The sequence below is a fragment of the Salmo salar genome, chromosome 04 (assembly GCF_965601325.2).
Source record: "Salmo salar chromosome 04, fSalSal1, whole genome shotgun sequence".
Lineage (NCBI taxonomy): Eukaryota > Metazoa > Chordata > Actinopteri > Salmoniformes > Salmonidae > Salmo > Salmo salar.
Genome location: NC_138294.1, coordinates 36654443 through 36671928, shown reverse-complemented (window position 1 = coordinate 36671928; position 17486 = coordinate 36654443). Strand labels below are relative to the sequence as shown.

The 17486-nt window shown below is 44.7% G+C and overlaps 1 protein-coding gene across 5 annotated transcripts in view; it reads right to left on the bottom strand.

Annotated features, from left to right (window-relative positions):
- LOC106602826 (stromal interaction molecule 1) overlaps positions 1-17486 on the bottom strand; it is a 113219-nt gene that overhangs the window by 14823 nt on the left and 80910 nt on the right. For 4 of the 5 annotated variants that reach the window (XM_014195730.3, XM_014195728.3, XM_045716808.2 and 1 more), the window contains 5 exons: positions 13864-14041; positions 9371-9538; positions 3107-3207; positions 1523-1758; positions 1046-1132 (listed from right to left, as the gene is read on the bottom strand). In XM_014195730.3, coding sequence (XP_014051205.2) covers positions 1046-1132; positions 1523-1758; positions 3107-3207; positions 9371-9538; positions 13864-14041 — 770 coding nt within the window. The remainder of the gene's footprint in view (positions 1-1045; positions 1133-1522; positions 1759-3106; positions 3208-9370; positions 9539-13863; positions 14042-17486) is intronic. The other variant, XM_045716807.2, reaches the window with a different exon arrangement.

Here is a 17486-nt window from a genome sequence, read left to right as displayed (position 1 = left end):
CTGACCAGGTGAATCCAGGTGAAAGCTATGATCCCTTTTTGATGTCACTTGTTAAATCCCCTTCAAATCGGTGTAGATGAAGGGGAGGAGACAGGTTGAAATATGTTTTTTTAAACCTTGAGACAATTGAGACGTGGAATGCTTGTGTGCCATTCAGAGGGTGAATGGGCAAGACAATATTTAAGTGCCTTTGAATGGGGCATGGTAGTAAGTGCCAGTCGCACCGGTTTGAGTATGTCAAAAACTGCAACGCTGCAGCATTTTTCAGGCTCAACAATTTCCTGTGTGCGTTGGAATGGTCCACCACCCAAAGGGCATCCAGCGAACTTGACACAACTGTGGGAAGCATTGGAGTCAACATGGACCAGCATCCCTGTGGAACGCTTTCAACACCTTGTAGAGTTCAAGCGCCGACGAACTGAGACTGTTCTGATGGCAAACTCAATATTAGTAAGGTGTTCCTACTGTTTTGTACACTCAGTGTATATAGGAAGTGACAGACATGCTAGAAATCATATTTTATCAGGCTTTTTTATGTTCTAGAAAATAAAGTGTTCTGACTGAAAACCAATGTGCAAATATCCTGGTGTACCAGCCAGAAGATGTGGAGGGACAGAAAAACTGTAGACCTGCAAGTGGAGGTTAGTCAGCAACAGAGGGAGGACAGGAGAGGAGGATAAATAATAAGCACCCCTTTCTGAATGAAGAGTGAAAAAGGAGTAAGAGTCTTCCAGTTGGACAGAATGTCTGATTTGTAGAGAGATAGGGGGAGAGAGAAGGAGAGAGTGGGCATGTGATGAGTGGATATAAAGTGGCAAATTCTTGTCTCTTCTCCACAAGATAAGATCAACCCCCCCCATCTCCCTGCCTGGCTCAACCCCACTGCTCCTGAGAGACAGTGGACCATTCCACAGGTAGTGGAGCAGAAGGGGTAGTCTGTCTATGTGGGAGAATCCACAGAGGAAAGAGAAAAGGGGGGTTGGAAGGGTACATTAGTATTGCTTGGTTAGGATTGGCAAAGAGAGTAAAGGAGGGTGGGCCCAACCAGAATACTTCCATGGGGATTGGCTGTCGGAGATGCCGCTCATTGGCCAGAGGTCACTCACTCGCCGGTCCATCTGCCAGGCCGCGTCTGAGGATAGCCAATCACGGGACAGATGATGAATGTGAGGAAACCAACCAATCAGGACAGAATATGAGGAGATCATCCAATAAGGAGACAGAGTTGTGAGAAGATAGGATACCATTGACCTGGCACAGCAAATCACCAGTACAAATCACTTGTTCAGGAAGAGGTGTTTGATACAATCAACCCTGTGCACATACAGGACAGGACAGGACAGGAGAGTGGTTAAATTGCACTTTGACAGTTTAGCATTTTGCAGTTAAGGTTAGGATTGAGTGAAGGGAAACTGATCCTCAATCTGTACCACAGGGACACTTCATCCCGGAGCCACTAATACTCTATCTAACACAGAGTGATGCGTTGGTGGGCGGAGAAGTGCAAAGTGATGACACGTACAGCGCAGCGTCCCTGGGGACAGGATATCCTCGTCCATGTCGTCTAAATCGTCTGATAGGATTAGGTGATGCGGGGTGGGCGGGTGCAGGCCCAGGAAGGCGGGGTCTAGGTTGAGGGCAGCGGCCAGGGCGGGCAGACCGGGGTTATTGACCAATGGTAAGCCTGTAAGAGACTCCAACTGCTGCCAGCGGTGAAGCTTCTCCCTCAGGGCAGCCGTCACCTCACCTAGAGCCTGCCTAGAGAGGGGGGGTGACAGACAAGAGGAGAGAGAAAAGACAGAGTAAGGGGGAGAGAGAAAAATGGAATGAGCCTCAAGGACTTGTGAGGTGTGTAACCCAACAAGGTAAAGTCACTTGATCTGTTGGCTGAGCAATTTAAAGTCATTTGGCTGAACAATGTCAAGTCAGTTAGCTGAACAATGTCAAGTCTTTTGGCTGAGCAATTTAAAGTCTGTTGGCTGAGCAATTTAAAGTCTGTTGGCTGAGCAATTTAAAGTCAGTTGGCTGAGCAATTTAAAGTCAGTTGGCTGAACAATGTATAGTCATCTTGCTGAAAAACGTAACGTCAGTTGGCAGAACACAGTCAAGTCAGCTGAAAAAGGTGAAGTCAGTTTGTAAAGTCAGTTGGATGAACAATGTAACGTTGCTTGGCTGAACAATGTAAAGTCGGTTGGCTGTGAAAGATGAAGTCAGTTTGAAAAGTCGGTTGGCTGAACAAGGTAAAGTCGGTTGGCTGAACAAGGTAAAGTCGGTTGGCTGAACAATGTAAAGTCAGTTGGTTGTGAAAGGTGAAGTCAGTTTGTAAAGTCAGTTGGCTGAACAATGTCAAGTCAGTTGGCTGAACAATGTCAAGTCAGTTGGCTGAACAAAGTCAAGTCAGTTGGCTGAACAATGTCAAGTCGGTTGGCTGAACAATGTCAAGTCGGTTGGCTGAACAATGTCAAGTCGGTTGGCTGAACAATGTAAAGTCGGTTGGCTGAACAATTTAGTCAGTTGGCTGAACAATTTAGTCAGTTGGGTGAACAATTTAAAGTCAGTTGGCTGAACAAAGTAAGGTAATCTTGCTGAAAAACTTGGTGTCAGTTGGCAGAACAAAGTAAAGTCAGTTGGCTGAGAAAGGTGAAGTCAGTTTGTAAAGTCAGTTGGCTGAACGATGTAAAGTCATCTTGCTGAAAAACGTAACATCAGCTGGCAGAACACAGTCAAGTCAGTTGGCTGAAAAAGGCGAAGTCGATTTGTAAAGTCCGTTGGCTGAACCATGTAAAGTCATTTTCGCTGAACCATGTAAAGTAATTTGGCTGAACAATGTAATGTCAGTTGGCTGAACAATGTAAAGTCAGTTGGCTGAACAATGTAAAGTTGGTTGACTGAGAAAGGTGAAGTCAGTTTGTAGACAGTTGTCTGAAAAATGTAAAGTCGTTTGGCTGAAAAACGTGAAGTCAGTTTGTAAAGTCAGTTGGCTGAACAATGTAAAGTCGGCTGGCTGAACAATGTCAAGTCGGTTGGCTGAACAATGTCAAGTCGGTTGGCTGAACAATGTCAAGTCGGTTGGCTGAACAATGTCAAGTCGGTTGGCTGAACTTACTTTGCAGTCAGGATCTTGTGATCAACGTCGTCCAGGGAGGAGCTATGAGCCACATGGAACGTCCCAAACAGGGTGCTCCTCTTCTTCTTGATCTTGTCAGCCTATATCATCATCATCATCATCAGCACCATCATAATTCACAAAACCACCATCATCAACTTTCTCACCAGGTTCATGTGTGTGTGTGTGTGTGTGAGCGTGTGTGAGTGTGTGTTTCTGTGTATCTGTGTAACTAAATGACTATCGCCCCGTAGCACTCACTTCTGTCATCATGAAGTGCTTTGAGAGGCTAGTTAAGGATCATATCACCTCTACCTTACCTGACACCCTAGACCCACTTCAATTTGCTTACCGCCCAAATAGATCCACAGACGAAGCAATCGCCATCCCACTGCACACTGCCCTATCCCATCTGGACAGGAGGAATACCTATGTAAGAATGCTGTTAATTGACTATAGCTCAGCATTCAACACCATAGTACCCTCCAAGCTCATCATTATGCTCGGGGCCCTGGGTCTGAACCCCGCCCTGTGCAACTGTGTCCTGGACATCCTAACGGGCCGTCAACAAAACAAAGAAGCTGATCGTGGACTTCAGGAAACAGCAGAGGGAGCATGCCCCTATCCAGATTGACGGGACTGCAGTGGAGAAGGTGGAAAGCTTCAAGTTCCTCGGCGAACATATCACTGACGATCTGAAATGGTCCACCCATACAGACAGTGTGGTGAAGAGGCTGAAGAAATTTGGCTTGGCCCCAAAAAACCCTCACAAAATTTTACAGATGCACAATTGAGAGCATCCTGTCGGGCTGTATCACCGCCTGGTACAGCAACTGCACCACCCACAAACGCAGGGCTCTCCAGAGGGTGATGCAGTCTGCCCAATGCATCACCGTGGGCAAACTACCTGCCCAAACTACCTGCCCTCCAGGATACCTACAGCACCCAAAAAGATCATCTAGGACATCAACCCCCTGAGCCACGGCCTGTTCACCCCGCTATCATCCAGAAGGTGAGGTCAGTACAGGTGCATCAAAACTGGGATCGAGAGACTGAAAAACAGCTTCTACCTCAAGGCCATCAGACTGCTAAATAGCCATCACTAGCCGGCTTCCACACAGTTATGCAACCCTGCACCTTAGAGGCTTCTGCCCTATATACATAGACTTGAATGCACTGGCCACTTTAATAATGTAACACTAAATAAAATCAAACTTTGTCACGTGCCGAATACAACAAGTGTAGATTTTACTTTGAAATGCTTACTTACAAGCCCTTAACTAACAGTGCAGTTCAAGAAGAAGAAAGTATTTACAAAGTATACTAAAATAAAAAATGTGAATAAAAGTAACACAATAAGAATAACAATAAAGAGGCTATATACAGGAGTCAGTGTGCGGGGGTACAGGCTAGTTGATGTAATCTGTCCATGTAGGTGGGGGCGAAGTGTCCACGCATAGGTAACAAACAAACATCGAGTGTACAAAAGGTTAACGTATTTTATTTTTTTTACATTTTATGAATTGTTCAGCAGTCTTATGGCTTGGGAGTAGAAGCTGTTGAGGAGCCTTTTGGTCCTATACTTGGTGCTCCGCTTGCCATGTGGTAGCAGAGAAAACAGTCTATAATTTGGGTGACTGGAGTCTCTGACAATTTTATGGGCTTTCCTCTGACACCGCCTATTATATAGGTCCTGGATGGCAGGAAGCTTGGCCCCAGTGATGCACTGGGCCGTTCGTACTACCCTCTGTAGCTCCTTACGGTCAGATGCCGAGCAGTTGCCATACCTGGCGGTGATGCAACCGGTCAGGATGCTCTTGATTGTGCAGCTATAGAACCTTTTGAGGATCTGGGGACCCATGCCAAATCTTTTCAGTCTCCTGAGCGGGAATAGGTTTTGTCATGCCCTCTTCACGACTGTCTTGGTGTGGTTGGACCACCATTAACATCAACTACAGCCCTGTTGATGTTAATGGGAGCCTGTTCGGCCCGCCTTTTCCTGTAGGCCACGATCAGCTCCTTTGTCTTGCTCTCATTGAGAGAGAGGTTGTTGTCCTGGCACCTCACTGCCAGTTCTCTGACCTCCTCCCTATAGGCCGTCTCATCGTAGTCGGTGATCAGTGATCGGTGAGCAGTCGTGGGTGAACAGGGAATACAGGAGGGGACTAAGTACATACCCCTGAGGGGCCCCAGTGTTAAGGATCAGCGTGGCAGACGTGTTGTTGCCTACTCTTACCACCTGGGGATGGCCCGTCAGGAAGTCCAGGATCCAGTTACAGAGGGAGGTGTTTAGTCCCAGAGTCCTTAGCTTAGTGATGAGATTTGTGGGCATTATGGTGTTGAACGCTGAGCTGTAGTCAATTAACAACATTCTCACATAGGTGTTTCTTTTGTCCAGGTGAGAAAAGGGAGTGTGGAGTGCGATTGAGATTGCGTCATCTGTAGATCTGTTGGGGCGGTATTTGAATTGGAATGGGTCTAGGGTGTCCGGGAGGATGCTGTTGATGTGAGCCATGACCAGCCTTTCAAAGCACTTCATGGCTACCAACGTGAGTGCCACAGGCAGTAATCATTTAGGCAGGTAACCTTCGCTTCCTTGGTCACAGGGACTATGGTGGTCTGCTTGAAACATGTAGGTATGACAGACTCGGTCAGGGAGAGGTTGAAAATGTCAGTAAAGACACTTGATAGTTGGTCCGCACATGCTTTGAGTACACGTCCTGGTAATCCGTCTGGCCCAGCGGCTTTGTGAATGTTGACCTGTTTAAAGGTCTTGTTCACATCGGCTACCGAGAGCATTACAACATAGTCATCCAGAACAGCTGGTGCTCTCATGCTTCAGTGTTGCTTACCTCGAAGCGACCATAAAATGCATTTAGCTCGTCTGGTACGCTCGCGTCACTGGGCAGCTCGCGTCTGGGTTTCCCTTTGTAGTCTGTAATAGTTTTCAAGCCCTGCCACATCCGACGGGCGTCAGAGCCGGTGTAGTAGGATTCAATCTTAATCCTGTATTGACGCTTTGTTTGTTTGAAGGTTCATCTGAGGGCATAGCAGGATTTCTTCTAAGCATCCGGATTAGTGTCCCGCTCCTTGAAAGTGAAAGCTCTAGCCTTTAGCTCGATGCGGATGTTGCCTGTAATCCATGGCTTCTGGTTGGGATATGTACGTACAGTCACTGTGGGGACGACGTCAACGATGCGCTTATTGATGAAGCCGATGACTGATGTGGTGTATTCCTCAATGCCATTGGATGAATCCCGGAACATACAGTGAGGGAGAAAAGTATTTGATCCCCTGCTGATTTTGTACGTTTACCCACTGACAAAGAAATGATTAGTCTATAATTTTAATGGTAGGTTTATTTGAACATTGAGAGACAGAATAACAACAAAAACATCCAGAAAAGCGCATGTCAAAAATGTTATAAATTGATTTGCATTTTAATGAGGGAAATCATCTGACCACTTCCGTATTAAGCGAGTCACTGGTACTTCATGCTTTAGTTTTTGCTTGTAAGCAGGAATCAGGAGGATAGAATTATGGTCAGATTTGCCAAATGGAGGGCGGGGGAGAGCTTTGTATGCATCTCTTTGTGTGGAGTAAAGGTGGTCTAGGATTTTTTTCTTCCCTGGTTGCACATGTGACATGCTGGTAAAAATTTGGTAAAACTGATTTAAGTTTGCCTGCATTAGTCACTGGCCACTAGGAGCGCCACTTCTGGGTGAGCATTTTCTTCTTTGCTTATGGCCTTATAGAGTTGGTTGAGAGCGGTCTTAGTGCCAGCTTCGTTTTGTGGTGGTAAATAGATGGCTACAAATAATACAGATGAGAACTCTCTTGGTAGATAATGTGGTCTACAGCTTATTGTAAGGTACTCTACCTCTTCTTTAATATTAGACATCGCGCACCAGCTGTTATTGACAAAATACACCCCCACCCCTCGTCTTACCAGAGGTAGCGTCTCTGTTCTGCCGGTGCATGGAAAAGCCCGCTAGCTCTATATTGTCTGTATCTTCGTTCAGCCATGTCTCGGTGAAACATAAGATGTTACAGTTTTTAATGTCCCGTTGGTAGGATAATCTTAATCTCAGGTCCTCCATTTTATTTTCCAATGATTGCACGTTAGCGAGAAGAATGGAAGGCAGTGGGAGTTTACTCGCTCGCCTCCGGATTTTCAGACGGATGCCCGATCTGTGGACCCTTTTCCAGTGTCTTTTCTTTACGCAAAAGGTGTGGATCTGTGCCTGTTCCAGTGAAAGCAGGATATCCTTCTTGTCAGACGCGTTAAAGGAAAAAGTTTCTTCCAGTCCATGGTGAGAAATCACTTTTCTGATGTCCATAAGTTATTTTTGATGGTAAGAGACGGTAGCAGCAACATTATGTACTAGTCACTAATAATGTTTACATACTACTTTACTCATCTCATATGTATATACTTTATTCTATTCTACCGTATTTTAGTCAATGCCACTCCGACATTGCTCAATCTAATATTTATATATTTTGATTCCATTCTTTTACTTTTAGATTTGTGTGTATTGTTGTGAATTGTTAGATACTACCGCACTGTTCGAGCTAGGAACACAAGCATCTCACTACACCTGCAATAATATCTGCAAAATACAGTGGCAAGAAAAAGTATGTCAACCCTTTGGAAATACCTGGATTTCTGGATAAATTGGTCATAAAATTTGATCTGATTGTCATCTAGATCACAACAATAGACAAACACAGTTTGCTTAAACTAATAACACACAAACAATTATACATTTTCATGTCTTTATTGAACACACCGTGTAAACATTCACAGTGCAGGGTGGGGAAAGTGGATTTAATAACTGGTTGACCCTCCTTTGGCAGCAATAACCTCAACCAAATTTTCTGTAGTTGCGGATCAGACCTGCACAACGGTCAGGAGCAATTTTGGACCATCCCTGTTTACAAAACTGTTTCAGTTCAACAATATTCTTGGGATGACTGGTGTAAACTGCTCTCTTGTTGTCATGCCACAGCATCTCAAATCGGGTTGAGGTCAGGACTCTAACTGGGCCACTCCAGAAGGCGTACTTTCTTCTGTTGAAGCCATTCTGTTAATTTACTTCTGTGTTTTGGGTTGTTGTCCTGCTGCATCACCCACCTTCTGTTGAGCTTCAATTGGCGGACAGATAGCCTATATTCTCCTGCAAAATGTCTTGATAAACTTGGGAATTACTTTTTCTGTTGATGATAGCAAGCTGTCCAGGCCCTGAGGCAGCAAAGCAGCCCCAAACCATAATGCTCCCTCCACCATACTTTACAGCTGGGATGAGGTTTTGATGTTGGTGTGCTGAGCCTTTTTTCTCCATACATAGTGTTGTGTGTTCCTTTCAAACAACTCAAGTGTAGTTTCATCTGTCCACAGAATATTTTGCCAGTAGCGCTGTGGAACACCCAGGTGCACTTTTGCAAACTTCAGCAATGTTTTTTTTGGACAGTAGTGATTTCTTTCGTGGTGTCCTCCCATGAACACCATTCTTATTTAGTGTTTTATGCATCGTAGAGTCGTCAACAGAGATGTTAGCATGTTCCAGAGATTTCTGTAAGTCTTTAGCTGACACTCTAGGATTCTTCTTAACCTCATTGAGCGTTCTGCGCTGTGCTCTTGCAGTCATCTTTGCAGGACAGCCACTCCTAGGGAGAGTAGCAACAGTGCTGAACTTTCTCCATTTATAGACAATTTGTCTTACTGTGGACTGATGAACATCAAGGCATTTAGAGATACTTTTGTAACCCTTTCCAGCTTTATGAAAGTCAACAATTCTTAATCTTAGGTCTTCTGAGATCTCTTTTGTTTGAGGCATGGTTCACATCAGGCAATTCTTCTTGTGAATAGCAAACTCAAATTTTGTGAGTGTTTTTTTTATAGGGCAAGGCAGCTCGAACCAACATCTCCAATCTCGTCTCATTGATTCGATTCCAGGTTAGCTGACTCCTGACTCCAATTAGCCTAGGGGATCACATTCTTTTTCCAACCTACACTGTGAATGTTTAAATTGTGTTCAATATAGACAAGAAAAAGACAATAATTTGTGTGTTATTAGTTTAAGCACACGATGTTTGTCTATTGTTGTGACTTAGATGAAGATCAGATAAAATTGTATGACCACTTTATGCAGAAATCCAGGTAATTCCAAAAGGTTCACATACTTTTTCTTGCCACTGTATGTGTATGTGACCAAAATGTTTTGATATGATTTGATTTCTGTATGTATGTGTGTGTCTCACCCCCTCTTTGGCTTGAAGTAGTTGTTTCTCAGCGCTCTGTTTCTTGATGTTGTAGTACTGGACCTCTATCTCGTGGGTCAGCTGCAGCCAGGTCTTAAGGGCATCAGGGGGAGACCAGCAGGCCCGGGACTCCAGCTCCCGCTCTGCCTTCTTCAGGGCCATACGCACCTGGACACACACACACACACACACACACACACACACACAAGTATATACACAGGTATACGCACACACAGACGTATGCACACGTGCATGAACACACAAACAAACAGATGGACACACACAGGTATACACAGACACACACCCATGCACGCTCACAGACATACACACGAGTGTATGTTATGTGTGTGTATGATTGTGTGTGTATGTGTGTGTAGGTGTGTGTATGCAGGTCAGTGGAGGCTGCTCAGAGGAGGAAGGGGAGGACCATCCTCAGTGAATTTGATCCTTTTTAGATAAAACTATACTAAATATATTCACGGCACCAAATAATTGATTAAAACACATTGTTTTGCAATGAAGGTCTACAGAAATCCCAACAGCACTTTGTAGGGTAGCACCATGGTGTAGCTGGAGGACAGCTAGCTTCCGTCCTACTCTGGGTACATTGACTTCAATACAAAACCTAGGAGGCTCATGGTTCTCACCTCCTTCCATAGACCTACACAGTAATTATGACAACTTCCAGAGGATGTCCTCCAACCTATCAGAGCTCTTGCAGCATGAACTGACATGTTGTCCATCCAATCAAAGTATCAGAGAATCAATCTAGTATTGAAAGCATAAGCTACAGCTAGCTAGCACTGCAGTGCATAACATGTGGTGAATAGTTGACTCAAAGAGAGAGAAATACAATAGTTGAAAAGTTTTGAACACATTCATTTCTTCAAAAATGAAGGATAAGCAAGAGAGAGAGAGAGTATACATTTTTTTTTAACTTACTTAGCTAGCAAATGCAGCTAGCTACATTAGCCTACTGAAACATGCTATGTTAGCTAGCTGGCTATCAAACACAACACTGGAACATTTCCAAGTCAAGGTAAGCTTTTGGTTTTACTAATTTATTGCCACCAGGGCCCGCCAGTGTAACTGCTAAACTGTTAACTGACTATACACTGTAAAGTTACTGCATGATTGTAGTAGGTTCACTAACGTGCTACTTCTATTAGCTATATTGACTATGACGTTACTTTAGCTAATATGGTGACAACGATGTAGGCTGTGTGTAGGTGTTTTCGCCTGGTCACATACAGCTGATGTGTTGTGCATTGAAGTACACAAACGAAGGGAAAAGGTGAGAGGAGGAGAGCGCATAGATGTGAGAAGGAATACAACGTGGCTGCTATGAAAGTGAACTGTGCTTACGCATGATCAGGGGTGTATTCATTCCACAGATTCTGTTGAAAAACGTTTCTTAAACGGAAGCAAACGGAACAAAACTGGGATAAACATAACTGCATTTGTCCAATAGAAACTCTTGTTTGCAACTGTTGTACTAACGATTACACCCTAGATCATCTAGATGCAGGCAAGAGTGTGCAAGGCAGTATTGAATGTGTCAATAGCTGTCCAAGTGTCACTGTCTTTAAAAGAAAATGAATTTGCATGCCAAATAAAAAATAAAAAAATAAATAAGGTTTTAAGCATGATTTTCAAACCTTTTAAATTTAATTGAGAGAAAAATAATCTCTATTGTTCTCTATAAAATGTTTAATTTTGATTGTCTGAATCTCAAAATTGATTGTATTACATTTACTTATGCAAACATTTTATTATGTTGTTAGATGTTTAAATGATCACTTTACCTATCCTTATTCTGCCAAAATAACAGGTGTTTCAGTGTCAATCGTAGAGATAAATAGGACTCTAGATGGAAATAACTCGTTTTGGTATAGACATTGTCATTGAGGGCTTTCACAATTTAAAAGTAGTCATCTGAGTGGGAATTCCTATGGGTTGGGAGTGATCAGTCAATGAATGGAGAGCATTGTCTTCTTCAAATTGGGTTGCCTATGGTTTGTAAACCAAAGACTAATGTAATATCCAGGAGCCTAGATCAAGGTTTATACCAGGACATTGGTCCAAAGATCCAGGCCCAGTGAGTTGAGACCATGACAAGTTAAAGTCCATGGGTCCTTTCTTCAATGTTGTTTTTGTCGCACTGCTTTGCTTTATCTTGGCCAGGTCGCAGTTGTAAATGAGAACTTGTTCTAAACTGGCCTACCTGGTTAAATAAAGGTGAAATGTACTGTACTCAAGATTAAACTTGAGTACAGTACAGTTGAGCCAGTATCTATGCTGCAGTAGTGTATGTGTCGGGGGGCTAGGGTCAGTCTTATATATGGAGTATTTCTCCTGTCTTATCCGGTGTCCTGTGTACATTTAAGTATGCTCTCTCTAATTCTTTCTTTCTTTCTCTCGCTCTCTCTCTCGGAGGACCTGAGCCCTAGGACCATGCCTCAGGACTACCTGGTGACTCCTTGCTCTCCCCAGTCCACCTGGCCATGCTTCTGCTCCAGTTTCAACTGTTCTGCCTGCGGCAATGGAACCCTGACCTGTTCACCGGACGTGCTACCTGTCCCAGACCTGCTGTTTTCAACTCTCTAGAGACAGCAGGAGCGGTAGAGATACTCTGAATGATCGGCTATGAAAAGCCAACTGACATTTACTCCTGAGGTGCTGGCCTGTTGCACCCTCGACAACCACTGTGATTATTATTATTTGACCCTGCTGGTCATCTATGAACATTTCAACATCCATGTTCTGTTATAATCTCCACCAGGCACAGCCAGAAGAGGACTGGCCACCCCTCATAGCTTGGTTCCTCTCTAGGTTTCTTCCTAGGTTCTGGCCTTTCTCGAGAGTTTTTCCTAGCCACCGTGCTTCTACACCTGCATTGCTTGCTGTTTGGGGTTTTAGGCTGGGTTTCTGTACAGCACTTTGAGATATCAGCTGATGTAAGAAGGGCTTTTGATTTGAAATTTGATTTGATTTAGAGTACAGTACAGTAGGGCAGTGGTTTAGCTAGCTAACATTGAACCTGGTTGGTTATCTACCTACAGATTCATGCAGGGTAGTAACGTTATGAGTTGGGATTATGATTAACTGTTTACCTCGGGTGCGTTCGTAAATTCGCTCTGGCTATCTACTCCAATTTCAGAGCACTCTTGTCTGAGTGTGCCAGAGCACAGAATAACTGATGAATTTACGAACGCTCAACACCAGTTGAATATGGCTGGAATCAGTAAACGGTAGCAAAAAACACACCCCATAGCTAGCTAGCTACATGCCTTAACAAAAGATTCCATTATGCAAGTAACCATTTCAATAGAATGTCACTGCGACAACTGTTGAAGACGTAGCTGGTACTTTGGCACTCTCGTCTTGAGTGTGCCAGAGCGCAAAATAACTGACGAATTTACAAACGCTCAACACCCGTTGAATATGGCTGGTGTCAGTAAACGTTGGCAAAAAAGCATAAATTGTTGCCAGCAGCACAGTTGCAGTCACCAACGCTCTGGATAACATGAAAACAGCCTAACCAGCTCTGCTAGGACGAGTGAAATGGTCAGTGAGGTGTTCTCTCATTTGTGTCTGGAAGTAGCTAGCAAGCTAGCCGACATTAGCCAGTTAGCTTGGGTGCTTGACTGTTGTTGTTAGGACAGAATGCTCGGATCAAACCTTAAAGAGATGGGTGGGGCTAAAGCTTAAGAGGGTGTGAACAATGCTGAATGGGTGTAGACAAAGAAGAGCTCTTCAGCAGATACCAAAATATTCAAAGGCCATTTTCTCAAAAGTGCGGTTACAAGTTTATCAACTTTCAAAGCAGAATTACTTTCCCATTGTTCCTCAAATGCAGTGTATGATATACCATTTTGTAGCTCTGTGTCTCTGCTTTTATCCAATGTAAAAAACACAATTTCACATTTTGCTACAAAGATGAATCAAGGCGGTCAGTCACATTTGTTAGAAAAAATAAAATAAAAATTTGTATAAAAACTTGTCTTCTCATCAGGTGAATAATAAAGGCAAGTAGAACTAATCAACATTTTAAAATGAATAGATTTGGTGGAACGCTTCAACAAAGTACTGAGAAAAGCGTCTGAATACTTATGTAAATGTGATATGAGTTTTTGATTTTTAATAATCTTGTAAACATTTCTAAAAACCTGTTTTTGCTTTGTCATTATGGGGTATTGTGTGTAAATTGTGTATAATTTTTTTTTATTTAATCCATTTTAGAAAAAGTCACAAAATGTGGAAAAAGTCACAGGGTCTGAATACCTTCCAAATGCACTGTATTCAGGCATATTTATTTGTGTGTGTGTATGCATTGTGTATGCAGTTTGTGTGTGTGTGTGTGTGTGTGTGTGTGTGTGTGTGTGTGTGTGTGTGTGTGTGTTAATATGTGTATGCTGTGTATGTACAGTATACAGGTGTATGTGTATAAACAGGTGTGTGTATGTACAGGTGTATTGTATGTGTGTGTATACCTGATCCAGCTCTTCCTCAGCGTATTTCTGCCTGCTCCACTCGTTCTCTGTTCCCTCCCGTAGCTTACCGAGTCTCTGGGCCTCTTGCTTGGCTTCGATGATCTCGTCCCTCAGACGTTGTTCCAACGTTACCTTCTCAACCTCCACACTACGATGCTCCTCCTGGGCGATCTGCAACCTACAGAGAGAGGGAGAGAAGCCAAGGATACCAACCCTGATAACATGGTCTTTAACCCATTAGATATTAATGAAGCCAAGGATATCAACCCTGATAACATGGTCTCTAACCCATTAGATATTAATGAAGCCAAGGATATCAACCCTGATAACATGGTCTTTAACCCATTAGATATTAATGAAGCCAAGGATATCAACCCTGATAACATGGTCTCTAACCCGTTAGATATGAATGACTTCTTGGAATAGGTGCGCCTGTCACGTCCTGACCAGTAAAGGGGTTATTTGTTATTGTAGTTTGGTCAGGACTTGGCAGGGGGTGGTTGTTATATGTGGTTCGGGGTTTGTTGGGTTATGTGTTATGTAGAGGGGTGTTTGTTTAGAGTGTTCCGGGGTTTATGGGTTATATTCTAGGTTAGTGTATTTCTATGTTAGATCTAGGGTGTTTAGTTCTATGTTTAGTTAATTGGGATTGGCCTTCAATTGGAGGCAGCTGTTCCTCGTTGCCTCTGATTGAAGGTCCTATGTATAGGGGTGTGTTTGTATAGGAAGTGTGGGAAGTTGTTTTTGCATAGCTGTGTGTAGCCTGCAAGACTGTTTGGCGTTCGTTCGTTTTCTTGTTTTGTTTCGTAAGTGTTCTAATAAAAAGTTAAAATGAGCACTCAACCCACTGCGCCTTGGTCCACTTCAAACGACAGCCGTTACAACGCCTCAAAATAAAATAACTGCTGCCACGACTAATTGAAGAATAAAAAAGGCAACATTGCACACCTGAAGTATGATCAGCTGGTAGTTCACCCCCCCTCTCGTAGGCCTATGGCAAGTGACTCCGCTCTAGTCAACTGATTTGCTCTAAATGTCATAACCCTCTGAAGTCTTCAGTGGTGTTGTGGACTGTGTCAATGTACATTCCATAGAAAGTGCACCCCTATTGATAAAACTAACACAAATGCATGGTTGTATTGGACATGTGAGGCATGCAGTTCCATGTTTCTGTTCCATTCTCTGGATGATTCCGACAGTGTATCTCTCTTAGTTAGGCAGGATGTCAACCCTGATAACATGGTCTCTAACCCGTTAGATATTAATGAAGCCAAGGATATCAACTCTGATAACATGGTCTCTAACCCATTAGATATTAATGAAGCCAAGGATATCAACCCTGATAACATGGTCTTTAACCCATTAGATATTAATGAAGTCAAGGATATCAACTCTGATAACATGGTCTCTAACCCGTTAGATATTAATGAAGCCAAGGATATCAACCCTGATAACATAGTCTTTAACCCATTAGATATTAATGAAGCCAAGGATATTTACATTTACATTTAAGTCATTTAGCAGACGCTCTTATCCAGAGCGACTTACAAATTGGTGCATTCAACTTATGATATCCAGTGGAACAACCACTTTACAATAGTGCATCTAAATCTTTTAAGGGGGGGGGGGGGGGGGGGTTAGAAGGATTACTTTATCTTATCCTAGGTATTCCTTAAAGAGGTGGGGTTTCAGGTGTCTCCGGAAGGTGGTGATTGACTCCGCTGTCCTGGCGTCGTGAGGGAGCTTATTCCACCATTGGGGTGCCAGAGCAGCGAACAGTTTTGACTGGGCTGAGCGGGAACTGTGCTTCCTCAGAGGTAGGGGGGCCAGCAGGCCAGAGGTGGATGAACGCAGTGCCCTTGTTTGGGTGTAGGGCCTGATCAGAGCCTGAAGGTATGGAGGTGCCGTTCCCTTCACAGCTCCGTAGGCAATCACCATGGTCTTGTAGCTGATGCGAGCTTCAACTGGAAGCCAGTGGAGAGAGCGGAGGAGCGGGGTGACGTGAGAGAACTTGGGAAGGTTGAACACCAGACGGGCTGCGGCGTTCTGGATGAGTTGTAGGGGTTTAATGGCACAGGCAGGGAGCCCAGCCAACAGCGAGTTGCAGTAATCCAGACGGGAGATGACAAGTGCCTGGATTAGGACCTGCGCCGCTTCCTGTGTGAGGCAGGGTCGTACTCTGCGAATGTTGTAGAGCATGAACCTACAGGATCGGGTCACCGCCTTGATGTTAGTGGAGAACGACAGGGTGTTGTCCAGGATCACGCCAAGGTTCTTAGCACTCTGGGAGGAGGACACAAGGGAGTTGTCAACCGTGATGGCGAGATCATGGAACGGGCAGTCCTTCCCTGGGAGGAAGAGCAGCTCCGTCTTGCCGAGGTTCAGCTTGAGGTGGTGATCCGTCATCCACACTGATATGTCTGACAGACATGCAGAGATGCGATTTGCCGCCTGGTTATCAGAAGGGGGAAAGGAGAAGATTAATTGTGTGTCGTCTGCATAGCAATGATAGGAGAGTCCATGTGAGGATATGACAGAGCCAAGTGACTTGGTATATAGCGAGAATAGGAGAGGGCCTAGAACAGAGCCCTGCGGGACACCAGTGGTGAGAGCGCATGGTGCGGAGACAGATTCTCGCCATGCCACCTGGTAGGAGCGACCTGTCAGGTAGGACGCAATCCAAGCGTGGGCCGCGCTGGAGATGCCCAACTCGGAGAGGGTGGAGAGGAGGATCTGATGGTTCACAGTATCAAAGGCAGCAGATAGGTCTAGAAGGATGAGAGCAGAGGAGAGAGAGTTAGCTTTAGCAGTGCGGAGAGCCTCCGTGACACAGAGAAGAGCAGTCTCAGTTGAATGCCCAGTCTTGAAACCTGACTGATTAGGATCAAGAAGGTCATTCTGAGAGAGATAGCAGGAGAGCTGGCCAAGGACGGCACGTTCAAGAGTTTTGGAGAGAAAAGAAAGAAGGGATACTGGTCTGTAGTTGTTGACATCGGAGGGATCGAGTGTAGGTTTTTTCAGAAGGGGTGCAACTCTCGCTCTCTTGAAGACGGAAGGGACGTAGCCAGCGGTCAAGGATGAGTTGATGAGCGAGGTCAGGAAGGGGAGAAGGTCTCCGGAAATGGTCTGGAGAAGAGAGGAGGGGATAGGGTCAAGTGGGCAGGTTGTTGGGCGGCCGGTCGTCACAAGACGCGAGATTTCATCTGTAGAGAGAGGGGAGAAAGAGGTCAAAGCACAGGGTAGGGCAGTGTGAGCAGGACCAGCGGTGTCGTTTGACTTAGCAAACGAGGATCGGATATCGTCAACCTTCTTTTCAAAATGGTTGACGAAGTCATCCGCAGAGAGGGAGAAGGGGGGGGAGGGGGAGGAGGATTCAGGAGGGAGGAGAAGGTAGCAAAGAGCTTCCTAGGGTTAGAGGCAGATGCTTGGAATTTAGAGTGGTAGAAAGTGGCTTTAGCAGCAGAGATAGAAGAGGAGAATGTAGAGAGGAGGGAGTGAAAGGATGCCAGGTCCGCAGGGAGGCGAGTTTTCCTCCATTTCCGCTCGGCTGCCCGGAGCCCTGTTCTGTGAGCTCGTAGTGAGTCGTCGAGCCACGGAGCAGGAGGGGAGGACCGAGCCGGCCT